Source organism: Nerophis ophidion, linkage group LG16 (assembly GCF_033978795.1).
Source record: "Nerophis ophidion isolate RoL-2023_Sa linkage group LG16, RoL_Noph_v1.0, whole genome shotgun sequence".
Classification (NCBI taxonomy): domain Eukaryota; kingdom Metazoa; phylum Chordata; class Actinopteri; order Syngnathiformes; family Syngnathidae; genus Nerophis; species Nerophis ophidion.
This window is the reverse complement of record NC_084626.1, coordinates 32600677-32624822: the sequence shown is the minus strand read 5'-3', so window position 1 is coordinate 32624822 and position 24146 is coordinate 32600677. Positions and strand designations below refer to the sequence as shown.

Sequence of the window (24146 nt, the reverse complement as noted above, 5' to 3'; positions counted from 1 at the left end):
GTAGAGATGTCCGATAATATCGGACTGTCGATATTATCGGCCGATAAATGCTCTAAAATGTGACATCGGAAATTATCGGTATTGGTTTCAAAAAGTAAAAATGTATGACTTTTTAAAACGCCGCTGTACAGAGTGGTACACAGACGTAGGGATAAGTACAGAGCGCCATAAACCTTTAATGCGCTGCCTTTGTGTGCCGGTCCAATCACATAATATCTATGGCTTTTCACACACACAAGTGAATGCAATTTATACTTGGTCAACAGCCATACAGGTCACACTGAGGGTGGCCGTATAAACAACTTTAACACTGTTACTGGAGGCCTTTGTCCAAGAGGAATGGGATAAAATACCTGTAGATGGTTGCAAGAAGCTTGTGTCCGGTTATGTATCACGTTTGAAGGATGTAATTACTGCCAAAGAGTGTTCTACTAAGGACTAAAGATGCATGTAACTAGGGGGTTGAATCATTTTGTCAATGAGATATTAAGAAAAATTTCCTTTTTTGGTATTTTGTAAAATGCAGTGTTACAGTTTAAGTTGCGTTTGTCTGTTTGACACATCTTTATTTGATATGACTATAAACAAAATACGGGATAAATGTCCAACTTGCAAAAACACCAAAGTTGTGTGGGGGTTGAATAATTTTGATCACAACTGTAAGCTAGCAAATAGTGTTTTTGATATATTTATTGGTTTAAAAAAACTCAACTGTGAGCACATTGCAAACAGCCCCTTCAAGCGAAATACACACAAAAAATACTTTAACAAGAAAATGACAAATGAAGGTGGCTATCAGTATTAATAACGATATAGTATGTTGTAAAGGTATCGGTCCTGAAAAGCGACATTCCTTGGATGTACGTAACGTCACGTCCAGCTCATTATAATGGTCACGCCAGTGTCTTTTCTCAATGGGTACTAGGCACCATTTAGCCTTTCTCAAAGAAAAATGCCCTTATGCGAAACCAGCTGAAAACAACGCATTAATAAATGATTAGTAAACTTAATGAATGGAACCACGTTAAAGCAGAAAGTAAGCAGCTATTAACAGCAAAGTAACAAGTACATTAAAACGTCTAGAATAGGGGTCTCAGACACGCGGCTCGCAGGCCAATTGCGGCCCATGAGATGTTATTTTGCGGCCCCCACCTTAATATGAAAGTTTACCGTTAGTGCGGCCTGTGAGTTTTATATGAATGGCGCTTGACAGCATTGTGTTATTTGGGTCTAAAATGGCTCTTTCAACGTTCTGGGTTGCCTACCCCTGCATTAGTGGAAAAGCGGAAAATGAGTGAACGCGACAGAGACATTGCCATGGAGACGAGGGTTTTTTTACATGCCTGGCTGCAGTCACACCGCGACACCTGTCCGACAGTAATAACATTCCCCGTTAACCTGGACCAATTCAAACCGTTATTTTCTTTTCTTTATTGTTTAATTTGCATTGCCTCACATGATGAACACTACATATATCTCTATGTGACGCCGGATAACACTCAGGGAGCCAGCACTTTTTTGCGCTCGCTATCCTGGTACTTTCCTGGCTGTTATCCGCCGACCGCTGTGTTGCCGTAGGGAGGAAAAGCGGAACGGCACACATTGCAAAAATAACATTAATCTCCGTAAGTCGGCTAAATACAATTATATTCCAAAACCCCAAACATGTCTTTTTCAAAGGCTGCAGTGAAGAAAAAGGTTAGTGATGAGCAAAGACAATTCCAGGAAAAGTGGGAGATGCAATGTTTCTTGGTTGAGCACAGGGGCACCCCGACGTGTTTTATTTGCACAGAGAAAGTTGCTGTGCACAAGGGATCCAATTTGAAACGTCATTATACAACTAGACATGCTGAGGAGTATGCAACATTTTTTTTAAGAAATGTTTTCTTGTGGCCCAGCCTCACCCAGACTCTGCATCCAGTGGCCCTCAGGTAAATTGAGTTTGAGACCCCTGGTCTAGAGAGAGGATAATATAACAGAGCTCTGGTGGTCCGTAGCAGCCATGCATTCATGTTAGGCAGTGGTTCTCAACATTTTTTCAACGATGTACCCCCTGTGAACATTTATTTAATTCAAGTATCCCCTAATCAGAACAAAGCATTTTGGGTTGAAAAAAGGTGATAAAGAAGTAAAATACAGCACTGTCATCAGTTTCTGATTTATTAAATTGTATAACAATGCAACATTTTGCTCATTTGTAGTGGTCTTTCTTGAACTATTTGGAAAAAAAGATATAAGAATAACTAAAAACTTGTTGAAAAATAAACAAGTGATTCAATTATAAATAAAGATTTCTACACATAGAAGTAATTATCAATTTAAAGTGACCTCTTTGGGGATTGTAATAGAGATCCATCTGGATTCATGAACTTCATTCTTAACATTTCTTCACAAAAAAAAGACATTTTTAATCGTCAATATTTGACGTGGATGCTTTTAAAAAAGGCTTAAAAACCCATCTTTTAAAAAAAGCCTTTTTATAGACATACATGCTGGTTCTAGCTATTGGGCTGTTTCCAGTTTTATATTTTATTTATTTTTTATCTTTTAATTATTATTACTATTTTTTTACACTGTGGCACTTTGAGGTTGTTTGCTCAACATAAAGTGCTTTTTTACAAATAAAATCTATTATCCATCCATCCATTTTCTACCGCTTATTCCCTTTCGGGGTCGCGGGGGGCGCTGGCGCCTATCTCAGCTACAATCGGGCGGAAGGCGGGGTACATCCTGGACAAGTCGCCACCTCATCGCAGGCCCAACACAGATAGACAGACAACATTCACACTCACATTCACACACTTATTATTATTATATTTATGGAACATGTCCACAAAAAAATCCAGCTGTCAACACTGAATATTGCATTGTTGCATTTCTTGTCACAGTAATATGAACTCACATTCATATTTTGTTGAAGTATTATTCAATAAATATATTTATAAAGGATTTTTGAATCGTTGCTATTTTTAAAATATAAAAAAAAAAAACTCACGTACCCCCTGGCATACCTTCAAGTACCCCCAGGGGAACGCGTACCCCCATTTGAGAACCACTGATGTAAGGTACAATCCATATTGGTCGTATCCTTTACAGCAGTGGTTCTCAACCTTTTTCCAGTGATGTGCCCCCTGTGAACAGTTTTTTAATTCAAGTACCCCCTAATCGGAGCAAAGCATTTTAGGTAGAAAAAAAAGAAATAATGAAGTAAAATACAGCACTATGTCATCAGTTTCTGATTTATTGTAAAACAGTGCAAAATATTGCTCATTTGTAGTGGTCTTTCTTGAACTATTTAGAAAAAAAGATATACAAATAACTAAAAAGATGTTGAAAAATAAACAAGTGATTCAATTATAAATAAAGATGTCTACACATAGAAGTAATCATCAACTTAAAGTGCCCTCTTTGGGGATTGTAATAGAGATCCATCTGGATTCATCAACTTCATTCTAAACATTTCTTCACAAAAAAATACATATTTAACATCAATATTCATGGAACAGGTCCACAAAAAAATTTAGCTGTCAACACTGAATATTGCATTGTTGCATTTTTTTTTACAGTTTACGAACTTACACTCATATTTTGTTGAAGTATTATTCAATAAATATATGTATAAAGGATTTTTGAATTGTTGGTATTTTTAGAATATTTTTTAGAAAATCTCACGTACCCCTTGGCATACCTTCAAGTACCCCCAGGGGTATGCGTACCCCCATTTGAGAACCACTGCTATACAGTACCGACTCTACAACAGTGTAGGACCGATGTTAACAAAATCTGAGAACAATTGTGTCCAACTTAATGAATAAGTAGTAGATAGAAATTTGTACTTATGTTTAATTATTCTGTATTGCTTTTGTTTTGTTCTAACAGTTGTAATAAAGGAGAATTGTTTCAAAATTGTGTTGATATTGTTGAACTGCCGTCCTGTCTTGTTTTTTTCCTGATTATAATTGGGATCGTACATGTGATCGATATCGGACGATCTGATTGGTATCAGCGTCGCCACCATAAAACCCTGATTGGAACATCTCTAGTCTAAACAATACTTAACATAACGATCAGAAGAGACACAACCTGGAAGTCAGTAAGTTAGTTTGGTTCCTGATGTGGTTGTGTGTCTGCTGGTCGCCTGAGGTCTCTGAGGCCTGGCGAACACATGGAAGCACTTTGGAGCTTCACTACGCTGCAATTGGGCCTATTAACATAATTACTGCTTGAAAGGCACAACAATTTGTACCAGGCATGCCCGAGTGCAACCACAAGGCATTTGGCCCCGCAGAAGGGCGGACCTCCCGCCCCCTGTGGCCTACGACAATCCTCTTTACGTCTTGATTCAACTAGCTCGCTCATCTCATCCTCTTGTCTTGTCTTGATCTCTTAAATTGAATTCCTTTGGACAGAATTGTACTGTTTGGTGCAACAGTGGCTTATACTCAACTGTGCTCAGTTAAAGTCCCATTAGACTTGGCCTGTTGTCCGACAGGCATCATACACACATCAACACACTCACATAAACTCTTCCAGTTGCTATTTTGCAACACCGTCATCAATAAGCCAGTGCTGAGACTTGGCAGGAAAAGCTATTATACGTCTCAGTTTTCAGTTGCAGCTGAGGATGTCTTTTATCTACAAACCCCGTTTCTATATGAGTTGGGAAATTGTGTTAGTTGTAAATATAAACGGAATACAATGACTTGCAAATCACTTTCAACCCATTTTCAGTTGAATATGCTACAAAGATAGTTGATGTTCAAACTGATAAACATTTCTTTTTGTTGCAAATAATCATTAACTTTAGAATTTGATGCCAGCAAGAGGTGGCAAAGAAGTTGGGAAAGGTGGCAATAAATACTGATAAAGTTGAGGAATGCTCATCAAACACTTATATGCAATATCCCACGGGTGTGCAGGCTAATTGGGAACAGGTGGGTGCCATAATTGGGTATAAAAGCAGCTTCCATGAAATGCTAAGTAATTCACAAACAAGGATGGGGTGAGGGTCACCACTTTGTAAGCAAATTGTCGAACAGTTTTAGAACAACATTTCTCAACGAACTATTGCGAGGAATTTAGGGATTTTACCATCTACGGTCTGATAAATCATCAAAAAGTTCAGAGAATCTGGAGAAAACACTGCACGTAAGCGATGCTATTATGGACTTTTGATCCATCAGGCGGTACTGCATCAAAAACCGACATCAGTGTGTAAAGGTTATCACCACATGGGCTCAGGAACACTTCATAAAACCACTTTTAGTAACTACAGTTGTTCGATACATCTGTAAGTGCAAGTTAAAACTCTACTCTGCAAAGCCAAACCCATTTATCAACAACATCCTGAAACGCCGCCGGCTTGGCTGGGCCCGAGCTCACCTAAGATGGACTGATGCAAAGTGTAAAGGTGTTCTGTGGTCTGACGAGACCACATTTCAAATTATATTTGGAAACAGGACGTGGTGTCCTCCAGAACAAAGAGGAAAATAACCATTCGGATTGTTATAGGCGCAAAGTTCAAAAGCCAGCATCTGTGATGGTATGGGGGTGTATTAGTGCCCAAGGCATGGGTAATTTACACATCTGTGAAGGCACCATTAATGCTGAAAGGTTTGTACAGGTTTTGAAGCAATATATGTTGTCATCCGAGGAACGTTATAATTGACGCCCCTGCTTATTTCATCAAGACAAGTGTTAAAACAGCGTGGCTTCGTAAAAAAAGAGTGCGGGTACTTTCCTGGCCCGCCTGCAGTCCAGACCTGTCCCCCATCGAAAATGTGTGGCGCATTATGAAGCATAAAATACGACAGCGGAGACTCCAGACTGTTGAACGACTGAAGCTCTACATAAAACAAGAATGGGAAAGAATTCCACTTTCAAAGCTTCAACAATTAGTTTCCTCAGTTCCCAAACGTTTATTGAGTGTTGTTAAAAGAAAAAGTGATGTAACACAGTGGTGAACATGCCCTTTCCCAACTACTTTGGCACGTGTTGCAGCCATGAAATTCTAAGTTAAATATTACAGTATTTGCAAAAAAAAAAAAAAAGTTTATTGTCTTTGTAGTGCATTCAATTAAATATGGGTTGAAAAGGATTTGCAAATCATTGTATTCCGTTTATATTTACATCTAACACAATTTCCCAAATCACATGGAAACCGGGTTAGTAAAAGTTGGGATAAAGACGCTTTGGATGGTGTTTGGCCCTTGGACGCATCTTTTTTCCAGAAGGCACACTCACCCAGTAAGCCCCCGACTCTTCCACACGTCACAGAGCACCAGCAGGATGTTGCCGTTCGCTGTGGTCGACCCGGCCTAGAACAGACAGAGAGAGAAAGAAAATAGAGGTGTGATGATGGATAAAACGGTCTGCTTCCCTTCCTGCTCTTCGGAGGGAGACACTGTTTAGTCTTCTTCGGCTCAGCTTGCTCCAACCCCCGCCTCCTTGCCCTTTTCTCTTCATGGACAGCTGTGTCAGCGCAGGTGACACATCCAACACCCACCCAGACACTCATTCAGCCATTTGCTCAGCCAAACACGCACACACACACACACACACACACACACACAATAGTCTGGTGCTTCTTATTTACACAATAAGAGTTAGCCGGCCGGAGAGTTCTGGATCCATCATTGTAGGATGGCAGAGACCCGTAGGACGGGCCGGCAGAATCCGAGCAAAGGAGGGTTGGGGTGAAGTCACATGGTAGAGACAGAAAGTTTGTGGCTCACTAAGCATGAAGGAAACAGTGTGAAGCGTCTGCTGTGAATCCGAACAACCAGATCGGCTGGAACGTAAGAGGGATTCCCACATTTCATCCACGTGAGAGAATGGCCCCACTCCCCCCCCAAAAAATATATATACAGTCGTGGTCAAAAGTTTACATACACTTTACATAATGACAACTTTTATTTTTTTGTGATAGAGTGATTGGAGCACATACTTGTTGGTCACAAAAAACATTCCTGAAGTTTGATTATTTTATGAATTTATTACGGGTGTACTGAAAACTAGACCAAATCTGCTAGGTCAAAAGTATACATACATCAATGTTAATACTTGGTTACACTGCAATAAGGCTCTTTTGGTAGCCATCCACAAGCTTCTGCCAAGCTTCTAGTTGAATTTTTAACCACTCCTCTTGACAAAATTGGTGCATTTCAGTTAAATTTGTTGGTTTTCTGACATGAACTTGTTTTTTCACCATTGTCCACACGCTTAAATCAGGACTTAGGGAAGGCCATTCTAAAACCTTAATTCTAGCCTGATTTAGCCATTCCTTTACCACTTTTGACGTGTGTTTGGGGTCATTGTCCTGTTGGAACACCCAACTGCGCCCGAGACCCAACCTCCGGACTGATGATTTTAGGTTGTCCTGAAGAATTTGGAGGTAATCCTCCTTTTTCATTGTCCCATTTACTCTCTGTGAAGCACCAGTTTCATTGGCAGCAAAACAGGCCCAGAGCATAATGTTACCACCACCATGCTTGACGGTAGGTATAGTGTTCCTGGGATTAAAGGCCTCACCCTTTCTCATACAAACATTAATAGTTGAAAAATCCGGAATAGGACAAACCAGTGTTTTTCAACCACTGTGCCGCGGGACACTATTGTGCCGTGAGATACAGTCTGGTGTGCTGTGGGAGATTATCTAATTTCACCTATTTGGATTAAAAATATTTTTTGGCAAACCAGTAATTACAGTCTGCAAATGATGTGTTGTTGTTGTTGAGTGTCGGTGCTGTCTAGAGCTCTGCAGAGTAACTGTGTAATACTCTCCAAATCAGTAGGTGGCAGCAGGTAACTTATTGCTTTGTAGATGTTGATACAACGGGAGGCAGTATGCAGGTAAAAAGGTATTTCATGCATAAACAAGAAATAAACAAAAGGTAAGTGCCCCTAAGAAAAAGCATTGAAGCTTAGGGAAGGCTAAGCAGAACAAAAATAAAACTGAACTGGCTACAAAGTAAACAAAAACAGAATGCTGGACGACAGCAAAGACTTACTGTGGAGCAAAGATGGCTTCCACAATGTACATCCGAACATGACATGACAATGTCCCCACGATGAAGGATAAAAACAAAGTAGATGCGGGAAATATCGTTCAAAGGAAGACATGAAACTGCTACAGGAAAACTCCGAGAAAAATCCACCAAAATAGGAGCGCAAGACAAGAACTAAAAGACTACACACAAGAAAACAGCAAAAAAGTCCTAATTAGTCAGGGTGTGATGAGACAGGTGGTGACAGTACACCTACTTTGAGACAAGAGCTATAGTGATACATGCTTGGTTATGCTTTAAAGTCATATCCAACAATTGCGACAACGACTTTTTACTGTCAACTGAGTTTTGTTTTTTTAATGATTTCTGCTGGTGGTGTGCCTCCGCATTTTTTTAACTCAAAAAATGTGCCCTGGCTCAAAAAAGGTTGAAAAACACTGGGACAAACTATCATTTATCCCACAACAGGGAAATTATGTAGTTGTAATGGAGATTCAAAAAGTTCACAAAAAAAGTATAAAAAGTAGCGCAGAAGTCACAAAGGTTGCACAGTCCCAAAGAGGTTGAAAAACACATGAAAACAAGAAGGAAACATAAAAGCACAGATAGCTGCTGCAGCCAGCTGCCACTTTAACAGCACCATTTTTACATACAGCAACAAAAGTAAAATGCAATGAAAAAACTAAAAATGAGCAATGAATAATACACATTGCGGACATATGATTCCCTCATTAGTGTCACGTGTGAGCTGGAACCTACAGTATCTCAGCTGATTTAAAGACAAAGGAGGGGTACATATAAACAAACAACTATACACAGCTTAACTATTTATGATTTAGATTAGAATAGAATAGAATAGAATGAAATAGAATAAAATAGAATGATTTGAGGATAAACTGTCGTAATAACAATCAGTGGTGTACTGAATACTGTAAGACTTTACTTTGAAGTTAAAATGTATCAAACAAGACTTCCAGGGTCAACTATTATTTGTAATGTTTGATTACTTGTATCCATTCTGCTTCTCACCAGCTGTTTGGCAAATGGCAAGCTCGCAGATTGTGGAGTTTTAAATTCATACACTATAGCTTATATTTAATGAATATACATGAAAGTGCAGTCTGAATTTGAAGTTTGGGAAAATAACGTTTACCAACACATATAATATGTTTAATGATTATTTTGGGAACACAATGTTTTTATCCACAAACTCAAGGATGGTAAAAATAAAAAAAATAAAAACAATACTTTTTTTTGTTTGTTTTTGAGTCAGCGCAAACACAAAAAGTTAAAAAAAAAAAATAGATTTAAAAATGTATTTTTCTGATTAAGTTTGTAGGTGTGTTAAAGGCCTACTGAAATGAGACTTTCTTATTTAAACGGGGATAGCAGGTCCATTCTATGATCATTTCGCGATATTGCCATATTTTTGCTGAAAGGATTTAGTAGAGAACATTGACGATAAAGTTCGCAACTTTTGGTCGCTAATAAAAAAGCCTTGCCTTTACCGGAAGTAGAAGACCCTGTGCGCGTGACATCACGGGTTGTAGGGCTCCTCACACCCTCACATTGTTTATAATCATAGCCTCCAGCAGCAAGAACTATTCGGACCGAGAAAAAGCGACAATTTCCCCATTAATTTGAGCGAGGATGAAAGATTCGTGGATGAGGAAATTTAGAGTGAAAGACTAGAAAGAAAAAAAAGGCGATTGCAATGGGAGCGATTCAGATGTTATTAGACACATTTACTAGGATAATTCTTGAAAATTCTTTATCCGCCTATTGTGTTGCTAGTGTTTTAGTGAAATTAAATAGGACCTGAAAGTCGGAGGGGTGTGGCCACAGGTGTGTTGACCGCGAGTGGCTCTGAGGGAAGTCACGAAGCTGCAGCAGGACGGAAGCTCCGCTGATGTCTCCGGTGAGAGCCGACTTATTACCACAATGTTCTCACAGAAAACTGCCGGTTGACATGTGGTCGGGATCCATGTTCGCTTGACTGCTCTGTTCCATAGTAAAGCTTCACCTTCGGGAATTTTAAACAAGGAAACACCGGCTGTGTTTGTGTGGCTAAAGGCTAAAAGGTTCCCACCTCCATCTTTCTACTTTGACTTCTCCATTATTGATTGAACAAATTGCAAAAGATTCAGCAACACAGATGTCCAGAACACTGTGTAATTATGTGATTAAAGCAGACTACTTATAGCTTGGATCGGGCTGGAAAATAATGTCCGCTACAACCCGAGACGTCAAACGCACGCGTCATCATACGCATCATCATACCGCAACGTTTTCAACACAACACTTTGCGGGAAATTTAAAATTGCAATTTAGTAAACTAAAAAGGCCATATTGGCATGTGTTGCAATGTTAATATTTCATCATTGATATATAAACTATCAGACTGCGTGGTCGGTAGTAGTGGGTTTCAGTAGGCCTTTAAGTTAAAAAGTTAAAGTACCAATGATTGCCACACACGCACTAACTGTGGTAAAAATTTCTCCTCTGCATTTGACCCATCCCCTATTCACTCCCAGGGAGGTGAGGGGAGCAAAGAGCACCAGCAGTGGCAGCGCCCGTGAATCATTTTTGGTGGATTAACCCCCAATACCAACCCTTGAGGCTGAGTACCAAGCAGGAAAGTAACGGGTCCCATTTTTATAGTCTTTGGTTTGACTCGGTCGGGGTTTGAACTCACAACTGACACATCTCAGGGTGGACACTCTAACCACTGGGCCACTGAGTTATAGTAGTTCAGTCAAAAAGATATTCTGTGGCTGCTTGCGAGTCCGAATGGGGTCAGGATGACTGCACATACAACACTGTGAGCTCCAGTTGTCATTCAGGGGTCCTCTCCAAGGTTTCTCATAGTCATCATTGTCACCGACGTCCCACTGGGTGTGAGTTTTCCTTGCCCTTATGTGGGCTCTACCGAGGATGTCGTTGTGGTTTGTGCAGCCCTTTGAGACACTAGTGATTTAGGGCTATATAAATAATCATTGATTGATTGATTCAGTCCATATCCATGCCCTAAATGTGTCCGATTTTGGGCTCTAAATGAACCTCCTTCAAACCATGGAAACATCTTAATCTGATCGTGCTCGGTTTTTGGATAGTTGGACTATTCCCGGACAATGCGATTGAAAACCAGTTCTCTCTCGTGTGTGTGGACCCTTTTCATCACAAAGTGCGGGATATAACCCGGAAGCAGATCCCCTTCAATAAAAACAAGGTCAACAATTGGAATAAAGAGGAGACTGTATTTGCTTCACAAATTAAAAGAACTTAACATTTTAAAGTGCATCGATGGGAGAGAAAAAGAAAACCAAGTTGTTTTTTTTAAAAAGCAGCAAAGAAATTGTTCGACACCACGGCTTCATTCAGACTCCCCGACGAATTAGATTGAGCAGGAATATTACAAGGCCAAGATGAAAGCGTACATAAACCTTTTCACACTGAATTTGTGCACTCCAAACTCTGTATTCCACACAACTGGAAAGCCAGTACACAACAAATAGCAAGTTTGAATATATCAACTTCCTTCTGAAGCAGGCACGAACAGTATTTTCCTTCAAATGTAAAACTCCTTCCGTCAATCCATAGAGTTTAATTAATAAACTTCAAGACATTGCAAAATTTTCTTTCCATCCTGAGTCCAAAAACTCCTTCAAAGCAACTCTTTGAGTTCTCCCACCAGAATTTGCTTTGGACCCGCGTCCTCGAATCCAGCAACTCCGAGACCTTCTTGGGAGTAGCGTCTTGTTCGTGGCACAATGTAAGATCGATTCTTGATGCAGTCTGCTTTTTAAAATCTCAAGCCCAAGAACCGGGCTTTAGTGTGATATCTCGTATGGGTTAGGGTCACCGGCCAAGCAAACAATCAATCAATCAATGATTATTTATACAGCCCTAAATCACTAGTGCCTCAAAGGGCTGCACAAACCACAAAGACATCCTCGGTAAAGCCCACATAAGGGCAAGGAAAACTCACACCCAGTGGGACGTCGGTGACAATGATGACTATGAGAAACCTTGGAGAGGACCGCATATGAGGGCAACCCCCCCCCCCCCGGGGAACCGAAAGCAATGGATGTCGAGCGGGTCTAACATGATACTGTGAAAGTTCAATACATAGTGGATCCAACACAACCGTGAGAGTCTAGTCCAAAGTGGATCCAATATAGTAGAGAGAGTCCCGTCCACAGTGGAGCCAGCAGGAAACCACTCCAAGTATGGTGTTCTTGGGATGCAACTCAGTATTCTTCTTCCTCCAAACACGACGAGTTGAGTTTATACCAAAATGGATACATGGATGATACAGCAGAGGATTGGGAGAATGTCATGTGGTCAGATGAAACCAAAATAGAACTTTTTGGTAGAAACTCAACTCGTCGTGTTTGGAGGAAGAAGAATACTGAGTTGCATCCCAAGAACACCACACCTACTGTGAAGCATGGGGGTGGAAACATCATGCTTTGAGGCTGTTTTTCTGCTAAGAGGACAGGACGATTGATCCGTGTTAAGGAAAGAATAAATGGGACCATGTATCGTGAGATTTTGAGCCACAACCTCCTTCCATCAGTGAGAGCTTTGAATGGTTGACCAAATACTTATTTTCCACCATAATTTACAAATACATTCTTTAAAATTCCTACAATGTAAATTCCTGGAATTTTTTTTCACATTCTGTCTCTCACAGTTGAATTGTACCTATGATGAAAATTACAGACCTCTGTCATCATTTTAAGTGGGAGAACTTGCACAATCGGTGGCTGACTAAATCCTTTTTTGCCCCATTGTATATATAAACTTTCATTGAATGATTGATTGATATATTTTAGTTGCTAAATGTGTCCTTCTACACAAGAAGTGTGTGATTAGCAGACTGTAACAACAATCAAACCTCAAACAAAAACACCACTTTAATGAATTCTAACTTATCAGACGCCAAAGTCACTGTAATGGTGGGAAATTACAGCAGCTGCTTTTCAAATAATGTTCACAAGACAGTTCGCCAATCCACTTCCAGTAAATAACTTTTTGTAAAACATCAAGACCTTGTGAGTGTTCTGTTAATTCCGGTATCTAATTAGGAGTGTAGGGGGGGGTTGCGCTTGGACCACTGTCTTCTCCATCTGTGGGAGTGTGTGTACGTGTGTGTGCGCATGTTGCTGATTAGTCAGAGCACACTACCTTGCATACACTGACGACACAGTGAGGGAGACCAGACGGTAAGAGTAAGCCAAAGCCCAAAGAATAAGAGGAAAGTCAGAGAGAGGGGCTAAACAAGGGAAGCTACAGGAGTGTGTGTGTGTGTGTGTGTGTGTGTGTGTGTGTGTGTGTGTGTGTGTGAGTCCTGAGTGAGAGGATGTCCAGTAAGTAAGTAAGTAAGGAGTTCACTTGTGGAACCTTCTGGATCACCTCTTATAGACAAGCAGCCTTGAGATGGAAACTCATCTGACGCACTCCCTCTAACACAAACCATGCACACACAAACATGTCCTCCCCTACAGTCAGATGGGAAGATAGATGTGTGTGTATATGTATCGCCTTCACAGTGTCCCGGTTCTACCTCAGCCCACACGCTGCCGTGCTGGATCTGGCAGGCTCGTTCTGTTCGCAGCCTGCGAGGCATCACCTGACAGGAGTGTGTAAACATGGCCTGTGTGTTTCCGCGTGTGTGTGCGTGTGTGTGTGTGCATACCTTTGCCAACATGATCCGAGTCTTTGCCACATCAAGAGGAGTGGTAACAAATGCAGCCACCGCACCTACGGACATACACAGAGATATGGTGAAGAGGGGATTTTCTGGGGACCCTAAGCAGGATTCGGCATTGCGAGTAACAACTGATTATGTAAAGTGCTTGGCCTTGGGGACCATGTCAGCCGCTCAGAATAAGTACTTTGAGGGGAGTTATATTTTAAAACGCATACAAGGAGATATTGCTTTGTCATGGCAGCAGTAGTGTAGTAAATCATCCATCCATCCATTTTTCTACCGCTTGTCCCTCTCGGGGCCACACGTTGGCTTGAGCCTATCCCAGCTGCATTTGGTCGGAAGGTCGTTTACACCCTGGACAAGTCTTCGCCTCATTACAGGGCCGACATAGATAGACAGACAACATTCACACACTAGGGCTATTTATGTTGCCAATCAACCTATCCCCAGGTGCATGTCTTTGGAGGTAGGAGGAAGTCGGAGTACCCGGAGGGAACCCAAGCATTCACGGGGAGAACATGCAAACTCCACACAGAAAGACCCAGAGCCTGGGGATCGAACCTAAGACCTTCTTATTGTGAGGCGTAAATCAGTGGAGCTCATTTCATTATGTCCATTAAAAGTAATAATATTCTCCTCTTGGGAGCTTCCCTGTTATTAGGCTACAAAAAATAGACACACTTTAATTGAACTGACTAATGTCTCCCTTGTGCAAAATACGCTCACGCACATGATCAAGTGGCTTCCCAGTGGACACATATGGTGTGTGTGTTTGTGTGTGTGTGTGTGCGTGTGCGTGTAACATGTGTAAGTAACACCCACATTGGCACCAAAAAAGTTCAAATGGGCTGAAGATGAAGTATGTGCAGTAATATTTATTATATGGATTTAACTACACTCTCTTGCACTATTGAAAGTATTCTGAATTGTGGCATGACTCAAAGAAAAGGAGAAAGGTAATCCAATCAGAGACTTTGGTATTACAAACCCCGGTTCCATATGAGTTGAGAAATTGTGTCAGATGTAAATATAAACGGAATACAATGATTTGCAAATCCTTTTCAATCCATATTCAATTGAATGCACTACAAAGACAACATATTTGATGTTCAAACTCATAAACTTAATTTTTTTTTGCAAATAATAATTTGTTAGAATTTCATGGCTGCAACACGTGCCAAAGTAGTTGGGAAAGGGCATGTTCACCACTGTGTTACATCGCCTTTTCTTTTACCAACACTCAATAAATGTTTGAGAACTGAGGAAACTAATTGTTGAAGCTTTGAAAGTGGAATTCTTTCCCATTCTTGTTTTATTTAGAGCTTCAGTCGTTCAACAGTCGGGGGTCACCACTGTCGTATTTTAAGCTTCATAATGCGCCACACATTTTAGATGGGAGAGAGGTCTGGACTGCAGGCGGGCCAGGAAAAAAAAACGCACTCTTTTACTACGAAGCCACGCTGTTGTAACACGTGGCTTGGCATTGTCTTGCTGAAATAAGCAGGGGCGTCCATGATAACGTTGCTTGGATGACAACATACAGTATGTTGCTCCAAAACCTGTATGGACCTTTCAGCATTAATGGTGCCTTCACAGATGTGTAAGTTACCCATGCCTTGGGCACTAATACACATCCATACCATCACAGATGCTGGCTTTTGAACTTTGCGCCTATAACAATCCGAATGGTTATTTTCCTCTTTGTTTCGGAGGACACCACGTCCACAGTTTCCAAATATAATTTGAAATGTGGACTCGTCAGACCACAGACCACAGAACACTTTTCCACTTTGCATCAGTCCATCTTAGATGAGCTCGGGCCCAGCGAAGCCGGCGGCGTTTCAGGGTGTTGTTGATAAATGGGTTTGGCTTTGCATAGTAGAGTTTTAACTTGCATTTACAGATGAAGCGACCAACTGTAGTTACTGACAGTGGTTTTATGAAGTGTTCCTGAGCCCACGTGGTGATATCCTTTACACACTGATGTCTGTTTTTGATGCAGTTCCGCCTGAGGGATCAAAGGTCCGTAATATCATCGCTTACGTGCAGTGATTTCTCCAGATTCTCTGAACCTTTTGATGATTTTACGGACCGTAGATGGTAAAAATTCTAAACTCCTTGCAATAGCTCATTGAGAAATGTTGTTCTAAAACTGGCTTCACGGTGGCAGAGGGGTTAGTGTGTCTGCCTCACAATACGAAGTTCCTGCAGTCATGGGTTCAAATCCAGGCTCGGGATCTTTCTGTGTGGAGTTTGCATGTTCTCCCCGTGAATGCGTGGGTTCCCTCCGGGTACTCCGGCTTCCTCCCACTTCCAAAGACATGCACCTGGGGATAGGTTGATTGGCAACACTAAATTGGCCCTAGTGTGTGAATGTGAGTGTGACCCGCGACTCCAAAAGGGAAAAAGCGGTAGAAAATGGATGGATGGATGGGTTCTAAAACTGTTCGACAATTTGCTTACAAAATGGTGACCCTCGCCCCATCGTTGTTTGTGAATTACTCAGCATTTCATGGAAGCTGTTTTTATACCCAATCATTGCACCCACCTGTTCCCAATTAGCCTGCGCACCTGTGGGATGTTCCATATAAGTGTTTGATGAGCATTCCTCAACTTTATCAGTATTTAGTGCTACCTTTCCCAACTTCTTTGTCACGTGTTGCTGACATCAAATTCTAAAGTTAATGATTATTTGCAAAAAAAAAAAAGGTTTATCAGTTTGAACATCAAATATGTTGTCTTTGTAGCATATTCAACTGAATATGATTTGCAAATAATTGTATTCCGTTTATATTTACATTTAACACAATTTCCCAACTCATATGGAAACGGGATTTGTATGTTCAGGCCTTCTACTTGGTATGAATAAACATGTGTCAGCATTTCCGCTGTCAAGTGCTTCACTCCTGAGTGAAACAAAGTGTGAGGATCAATACAAGGAGAAACCTGAAGGTATATTGTGCATGGGGGCTCAGTCACAAGCCAGGTGATACATACAAAACCCAAAACCAGTGAAGTTAGCGCGTTGTGTGATTTGTAAATAAAAACAGAATACAATGATTTACAAATCCTTTTCAACTTATATTCAATTGAATAGACTGCAAAGACAAGATATTTAATGTTCGAATGGGGAAACATACTTTTTTTTAGAATTAGAATTTAATGGCAGCCACACATTGCACAAAATTTGGCACAGGGGCATTTTTTACCACTGTGTTACATGGCCTTTCCTTTTAACAACACTAAGTAAACGTCTGGAAACTGAGGAGACCAATTTTTGAAGCTTTTTTAAGGTGGAAAGTCTTTCCCATTATTGCTTGATGTACAGCTAAGTTGTTCAACAGTCCGAGGTCTCCGTTGTGGTATTTTAGGCTTCATATTGTGCCAAACATTTTCAATGGAAGACAGGTCTGGACTACAGGCAGGCCAGTCTAGTACATGCACTCTTTTGCTATAAAGTCACACTGTTGTAACTTGGCATTGTTTTGCTGAAATAAGCAGGGGCGTCCATGATAACATGTTGCTCCAAAACCTGTATGTACCTTTCAGCATTAATGGTGCCTTCCCAGATGTGTAAGTTGCCCATGCCTTGAGCACTAATACACCCCCATACCATCCATGCTGTCTTTTGAACTTTGCGCCTATAACAGTTATAGTGGTTGTTTTCTGCCAACTTCACTGGTTTTGTATATCCATACATAAATCATCCTCTTATATGTATTCTCTTTAGCCTTTTCACTCAAAAATAAATATGTGTATGATTTTGTACGAAATATTTATGTTATCCCCTTAATTGAAATGCTATTAGGGACAGTGGTGTCAAGAGATTATTTAGTTTTGATCTGTAAATAATTAATCTAATTATTCTTTCTTTAATGTCTTGGTGAGAAAAACCCTCAACCTAAGGTACCTTAATTCATATTTATTACAAAATATTGACATGTATAAAAAAAAAAGTGGCTTAGTAAAGTCATTTAACTTATTCTGCCACAGAGGTGTGGTGTAAACATGCGTAATATTCATAATTTGTTAAATCAAACAAACTCAAGTACAGATTACAGCAATAAATAAATATCTGGCTTTACTACTTCAAAATATCCAAGTCGTATTTAATTTTTGAGAAACACTGCTTTACATTTACTAACGTTAGAGTCTCTTTTTCAACTGTGAAATGACCAAGACAGGAGGCAAATAAATGTAACAGATCTTTGCAACAAATGCAGGAAAATTGAGATTTATAGCAGCCGTAAAACAGTACATACAATCTAGGGAACACAAGGAAAAACATCCAATCAATCGTGAACAAAATTGGGCAGATACATTCTTTTAGTAAGCAGGAAAATCTTGAGTGGGTTTTCAAAGTGGGCACTGTTGTGTGTGAAAGATAGTTTGAGCCAACAAGACTGCCCCATTTCTTATTCTTTGAACGGTGGTTGGCAAGCAGATCTGTGGCGTGCATTACCGCCAGCTTCTGAAATGGAGTGTGAATCGAGATGGTACTCTACTCTAAATTATTTTATTGAACTCGGTATGTATGCTTTGTACTCTCCACGTTCCAAATGCAATATTAAAATATCCTCCACTGCGATACTAACCTTATTTTTCATTATTTCCCTGTTTCTATTTTTCACACTTTATTATAGGTGGGGGAAATAATCGATTTTTAGATGTATTGCAATTCGGACATGGGCAATTTTAAAATCGATTAGAAGACATCAAATGATGATTATTTATTGCAAATAAAGTAATGTGGACGGTTCTAAATGTGGCTGCCTGCAGTGAGTCACCGTACCAAGAGATCTGACCAACTTCTTTATTTTAGGGCGCTTATGTTCAGCTGAGATAGGCTCCAGTATCTCATGCGACCCCAAAAGGGACAAGCGGTAGAAAATGGATGGATGGATGTTTAAGTTTTGCACACATTTCTATTAATTTAGTAAATGGAATGGGAAATAATTTAACTTTTTTTTATTACAAATGCACTGTTTTTAAAATTTGCAAGTGATAAATGCTTATTTAGTGAAAGAAAAAAAAGTAAAACTACAACAATATACATAAACTTAAAGATGCATTAATAATCAATGTTTTCTTATTAAATCCTAGCTCCTGAATCGTAATCAAATCGTGAGGGGCCCAAACATTCCCACCTCTCGCATTAGTACATGCTCTACATCAGATCTGGACAAATTAAGGCCCGGGGGCCACATGCGGCTCGTTAAGCTTTTCAATCTGGCCCACCGGACATTCCCAAATAACTTTTTTTTAGATCTTTAAGATGGAAAATGTAGCTGGCATTACGATGTGCAGTGATGTTTTTCTAATGACCGTAAGGCTTGAACTATACAAAATATTTCAATGGTTGGAATCTGCGCTTTTGGATGATATACCAGTTACTATGGTGATCTAATTAGTTACTATGGTAATCTAATTAGTTACTATGGTCTTCTAATTAGTTACTACGGTAATCGACATCACAGCAGCTCAGACGAAGCACCAAGCGGTGTGGGTGGGAAGTGTTTCCAAAGACGCGGAAGGACATTTTCACAACAAAGTTCTAAAGTTTAGTGATACATCAGATATATCAGATTGTAGGTGGGTTTGTTTTGTACCCTTTGCGTTCATATTTCACTGTTTGTTGCATTTTTTGTTGCTTTTCCTTTATTGTAAAATATGTCGATCAAAACGGGGTGTGACATTTATATTGTGTCAATATTCAGTGTTTTATTGTTTGTAGAAAAATTTTAAATTCCATTACGTTTTTTAAAGATGGTCTGTCATAAAGTTTTTACCATTCAATCAGATATTATTGTGAGGTTTTGTATTAGAGTTCCTAAAAATAGATATACCGGCCCCCAGACACATTTGTGTCTCTAAATGTGACCCCCCTAGTCAAAATAATTGCCCAGGCCTGCTCTACATGTTCTATTTGATTACAATAATCACACAGCTGTGTTATGTTTCCCTTTTAATTTCAATGAGCTATAATATTTATGCCCTAACCTCATTCCTGTCATTATGTATTCCTCTTTCTTATTTGTATTGTCTACTCTTATTTCCTACTACACTCCTGTGGACTTTGTGTTACTGCTTGTATTTTCATTCTTTAGTCCAATTACCCTGATTTTTTTTATTGACTTGACTACACATTAACCACACTTTCAGATTTATCTATTTACAAAAATGTTGGATTCATTTCATGTATTAAATCCTGTCTTTTTTCTGAAGATAAATATTTTTTCGCTGATTAAAGCATTACCAAAGTCCGAGCACACAACTTAACTTACTTTATTTTCTTCTGTCCATTTAACTGCCGTGTAAATTGCTATTATTTCGCCTGTAAAAAACAATAACTTTTCACTAATGATTTTATTTAAAACAATGTTTTCTTACTAAAGCTCCTACTTAATTTTTTATAGTTTAATATGCATCTGCATACATTTTGACATATCATGAATATTTTTCCTCAATACAAATTTATATCTGATAATGATTTAAACTTCAATTTTTTAACACTTGCTTTACATGTTTGGAATCCGCTGCAGTATGCCAGGAATTGTTGAAATAATATCAATTTTACCTTTTTTTTATACACCTCCTGTTATCCAATCCAAAACTCTTCATCTTTTTCTTGGCAATTTAAAGTTAAAGTTAAAGTACCAATGATTGTCACACACACACACTAGGTGTGGCAAAATTATTCTCTGCATTTGACCCATCACCCTTGATCACCCCCTGGGAGGTGAGGGGGGTGGTGGGCAGCAGCAGTGAAGTGCCCGGGAATAATTTTTGGGGATTTAACCTCCAATTCCAACCCTTGATGCTGAGTGCCAAGCAGGGAGGTAATGGGTCCCATTTTTATAGTCTTTGGTATGACTCGACCGGGGTTTGAACTCCCAACCTACCGATCTCAGGGCGGACACTCTAACCACTAGGCCACTGAGTAGGTTGTAGTATTACTTGATGATATACCGCCAGTATCCCCTTCCATCTCGATCCAGTCACAAGTCTGAATATGCCTTACCGCCAAAAGATTTAAGTTGATACGCTCTCAGCAACGAAGGGCTGGCCCAAACTCAGGCAGTAACCGCATTACAGTGCTTCTGAGTGGATTACATAGTGCGGTGCCTTTCGTGGTTGGTTAGATTCAGACTCAAGGGACTGATGAGATTGGTCAGCTCGGTCAGTTACAACAAGCTGTGAGTGCCAAAGTTTATTATCATGACAAATAAATAAATACAGAGTAGTGGATGGGTAAATGTATGTGTGAGAAAAGTCAAGTGTGGCATGTGGCGGGAGAAAGGGTAAAATTGCGTGACTGTCACACTCCACGCGTGAGGCATGGCAGCCCTCCAATTCCTCCTCTAAATCGCTTAAAAAATGCATACAAAAACCGTAAACAATAATTAATTTACATTCCGTAACCTGTGTAATAACCAAACTGAAGCAATGTTTTTATTGTACAAGCGAACACTGAGGAACTCTTTTTCTATTGTAGTAACACATCGGCGTGCTTCGGTGTTAGCTGTAAAAGCTATCGATGGCAAGAGATGAGCTAGCTTCTACAACGACACAAAACACGTTTGAGTTTGTAATGCATACCACTGCTGTAGGACACCAATCTCTACAGACTGAAAATTATGACAAATCCCATTACAGTACCTGTGAAGTCTTAGACCGCATTTCATGTTTTGTTTGTACATAGCTAACCAAACAGTGTATGTACTGTAGTTGTTATAACACACAAGTCGGGCTGAGAGTATCATGATCAATATAAAGTGTGACTCACTCGATGGACAGTTGTCTTTTTGTTCCAGCTGGGTGGGATTTTTTTCTGGTTTATTTAGGGTAAGCACGCCATTTATGTTGAAGTAGCTAGTCTCCAAATTACACACTTGCAGCTTTGAGTCGCTTTCACCTCACTCTGTCGGCTTCCGTTTGCTCGAACATTTCACCTTCTTCGTGCTCGCTTCTAGAAGCAGCAGTTCATCCTTGGTTCTTTCAGCTTCAAAAAGATAAGGTTCTGAAATCTCATAAGACTGCCATGATTAGAACACACATACGCGTTTTGTATTCGGACGTAGGAACACAGATTGTTATGGAAATGGAAATCAATGCAGGGGAGAAGTGCATTGATTAAGATGATCAAAATACAGTAAATAGAGAACATATTACATATTGTTATGACCGTGTCTGTTACTACATTATATATAGGCTTGCAGTGTGTATATAAAACGTTGGAGGTTTTGAAGTTGTTTTAGAGGGCTTTGAAGGCTACAACGGTGACTCCCATTAGCTGTTCATCATTTTAAAATCCTAATAGAAAAAAAAGACATGTTCTTGTCTCTCACAATTATTGTGAACGATAAGCAAAATTCCCCAAAAAGTGCAGTTCCACTTTAAGTTGGGGAATCCCACTGTATATGTTTTGATACCTAATCAGTAGGGCTGCGAATCTTTGGGTGTCCCACGATTCGATTCAATATCGATTCCTGGGGTCACGATTCGATTCAAAATCGAATTTTTTTTTTCCAATTCAACACGATTTTCGATTCAAAAACGAGATTTTTCCCGGATTTAAAAGGATTCTGTAGTCATTCAATACATAGGATTTCAGCAGGATCTACCCCAGTCTGCTGACATGCAAGCAGAGTAGTAGATTTTTGTAAAAAGCTTTTAGAATTGTAAAGGACAATGTTTTATCAACTGATTGCAATAATGTAAATTTGTTTTAACTATTAAACGAACCAAAAATATGACTTATTTTATCTTTGTGAAAATATTGGACACCGTGTGTTGTCAAGCTTATGAGATGCAATGCAAGTGTAAGCCACTGTGAAACTGTTGTTCTTTTTTAATTTTTTTTAATGTGTAATGATAATGTCAATAAGGGATTTTTAATCACTGCTATGCTGAAATTATAACTAATATTGATACTGTAGTTGATAATATTCATTTCTACACACTACTTTTGGTTTGTTCTGTGTCGTGTTTGTGTCTTCTCTCAATTGCTCTGTTTATTGCAGTTCTGAGTGTTGCTGGGTCAGGTTTGGTTTTGGGATTGGATTGCACTGTGTTGGCCCTGCGATGAGGTGGCGACTTGTCCAGGGTGTATACCGCCTTCCGCCCGATTGTAGTTGAGATAGGCACCAGCGCCCCCCGCCGCCCCAAAAGAGAATAAACGGTAGAAACGGAATGGATGAATGGATGTTATGGTATTGCTGTGTATTGTTTTGTTGGACTACTCAGGATCCCCTCCGGGTACTCCGGTTTCCTCCCACTTCCAAAGACATGCACCAGGGGATAGGTTGATTGGCAACACTAAATTGGCCCTAGTGTGTGAATGTGAGTGTGAATGTTGTCTGTCTATCTGTGTTGGCCCTGCAATGAGGTGGCGACTTGTCCTGGGTGTACCCCGCCTTCCGCCCGATTGTAGCTGAGATAGGCACCGACGCCCCCCGCGACCCCAAAGGGAATAAGCGGTAGAAAATGAATGTAAGGATGTTTTGTTGGATTGATAAAAAAATTAAAATAAATAGATTTTTTTAAAATGGGAATCGACTCTGAATCGCACAGCGTGAGAATTGCGATTCAAAATCGAATCGATTTTTTCCCACACCCCTACTGCTCAGTGGCCTTATGGTTCGAGTGTCCGCCCTGATATTGGTAAGTCGTGAGTTCAAACCCCGGCCGAGTCATACCAAAGACCATAAAAATGCAACCTATGACCTCACTCAGCATCAAGGGTTGGAATTGGGGGTTAAATCACCAAAAAATGATTCCCGAGCGTGGCCACCGCGGCTGCTCACTGCTCCCCTCACCACCCAGGGAGTGGAACAAGGGGATGGGTCAAATGCAGAGAGTAATTTCACCACACCAAGTGTGTGTGTGACTATCAGTGGTACTTTATTTGTAACTTTATAACCAACCAGTGGTGTGTTGGCATTAGAGATCCAGCATGTGAACTTGTACAGTGGTGTTTTATACTGAAATGTATTGCAGTTTTTGACTGATTTAATCTATTTATATGAACTGAAAAAGATTAGGAGTCAATGTCAGATGTCAATTATCAATGATTTTGGTTTTCTACGCACCAGCTCAGTGGCTTGTGGTTAAAGTGTCCGCCCTGAGATCGGTAGGTCATGAGTTCAAACCCCGGCTGAGTCATACCAAAGACTATCAACATGGGACCCATTACCTCCCTGCTTGGCACTCAGCATCAAGGGTTGGAATTAGGGGTAAAATCACCAATTGATTCCGGGGCGCGGCCACCGCCCCGGAGCTCACTGCTCCCCTTTTAACTTTAAAATCCATCCATCCATTGATTTTATACCACTTTTAAAGTTGGAACATGACTGTGAAAAAAATCAAATCAGTTTTTGTATACTTCATATTATAACACACATTATAAGACAGTGGTTCTCAAA

At 40.0% G+C, this 24146-nt stretch overlaps 1 protein-coding gene across 3 annotated transcripts in view; it reads right to left on the bottom strand.

The window, feature by feature from the left end:
- The window catches only part of slc25a26 (solute carrier family 25 member 26), a 122440-nt gene that overhangs the window by 10292 nt on the left and 88002 nt on the right, over positions 1-24146 (bottom strand). For all 3 annotated transcript variants that reach the window (XM_061874938.1, XM_061874937.1, XM_061874936.1), the window contains 2 exons: positions 13708-13772; positions 6244-6317 (listed from right to left, as the gene is read on the bottom strand). In XM_061874938.1, the coding sequence (XP_061730922.1) occupies positions 6244-6317; positions 13708-13772 (139 nt within the window). The remainder of the gene's footprint in view (positions 1-6243; positions 6318-13707; positions 13773-24146) is intronic.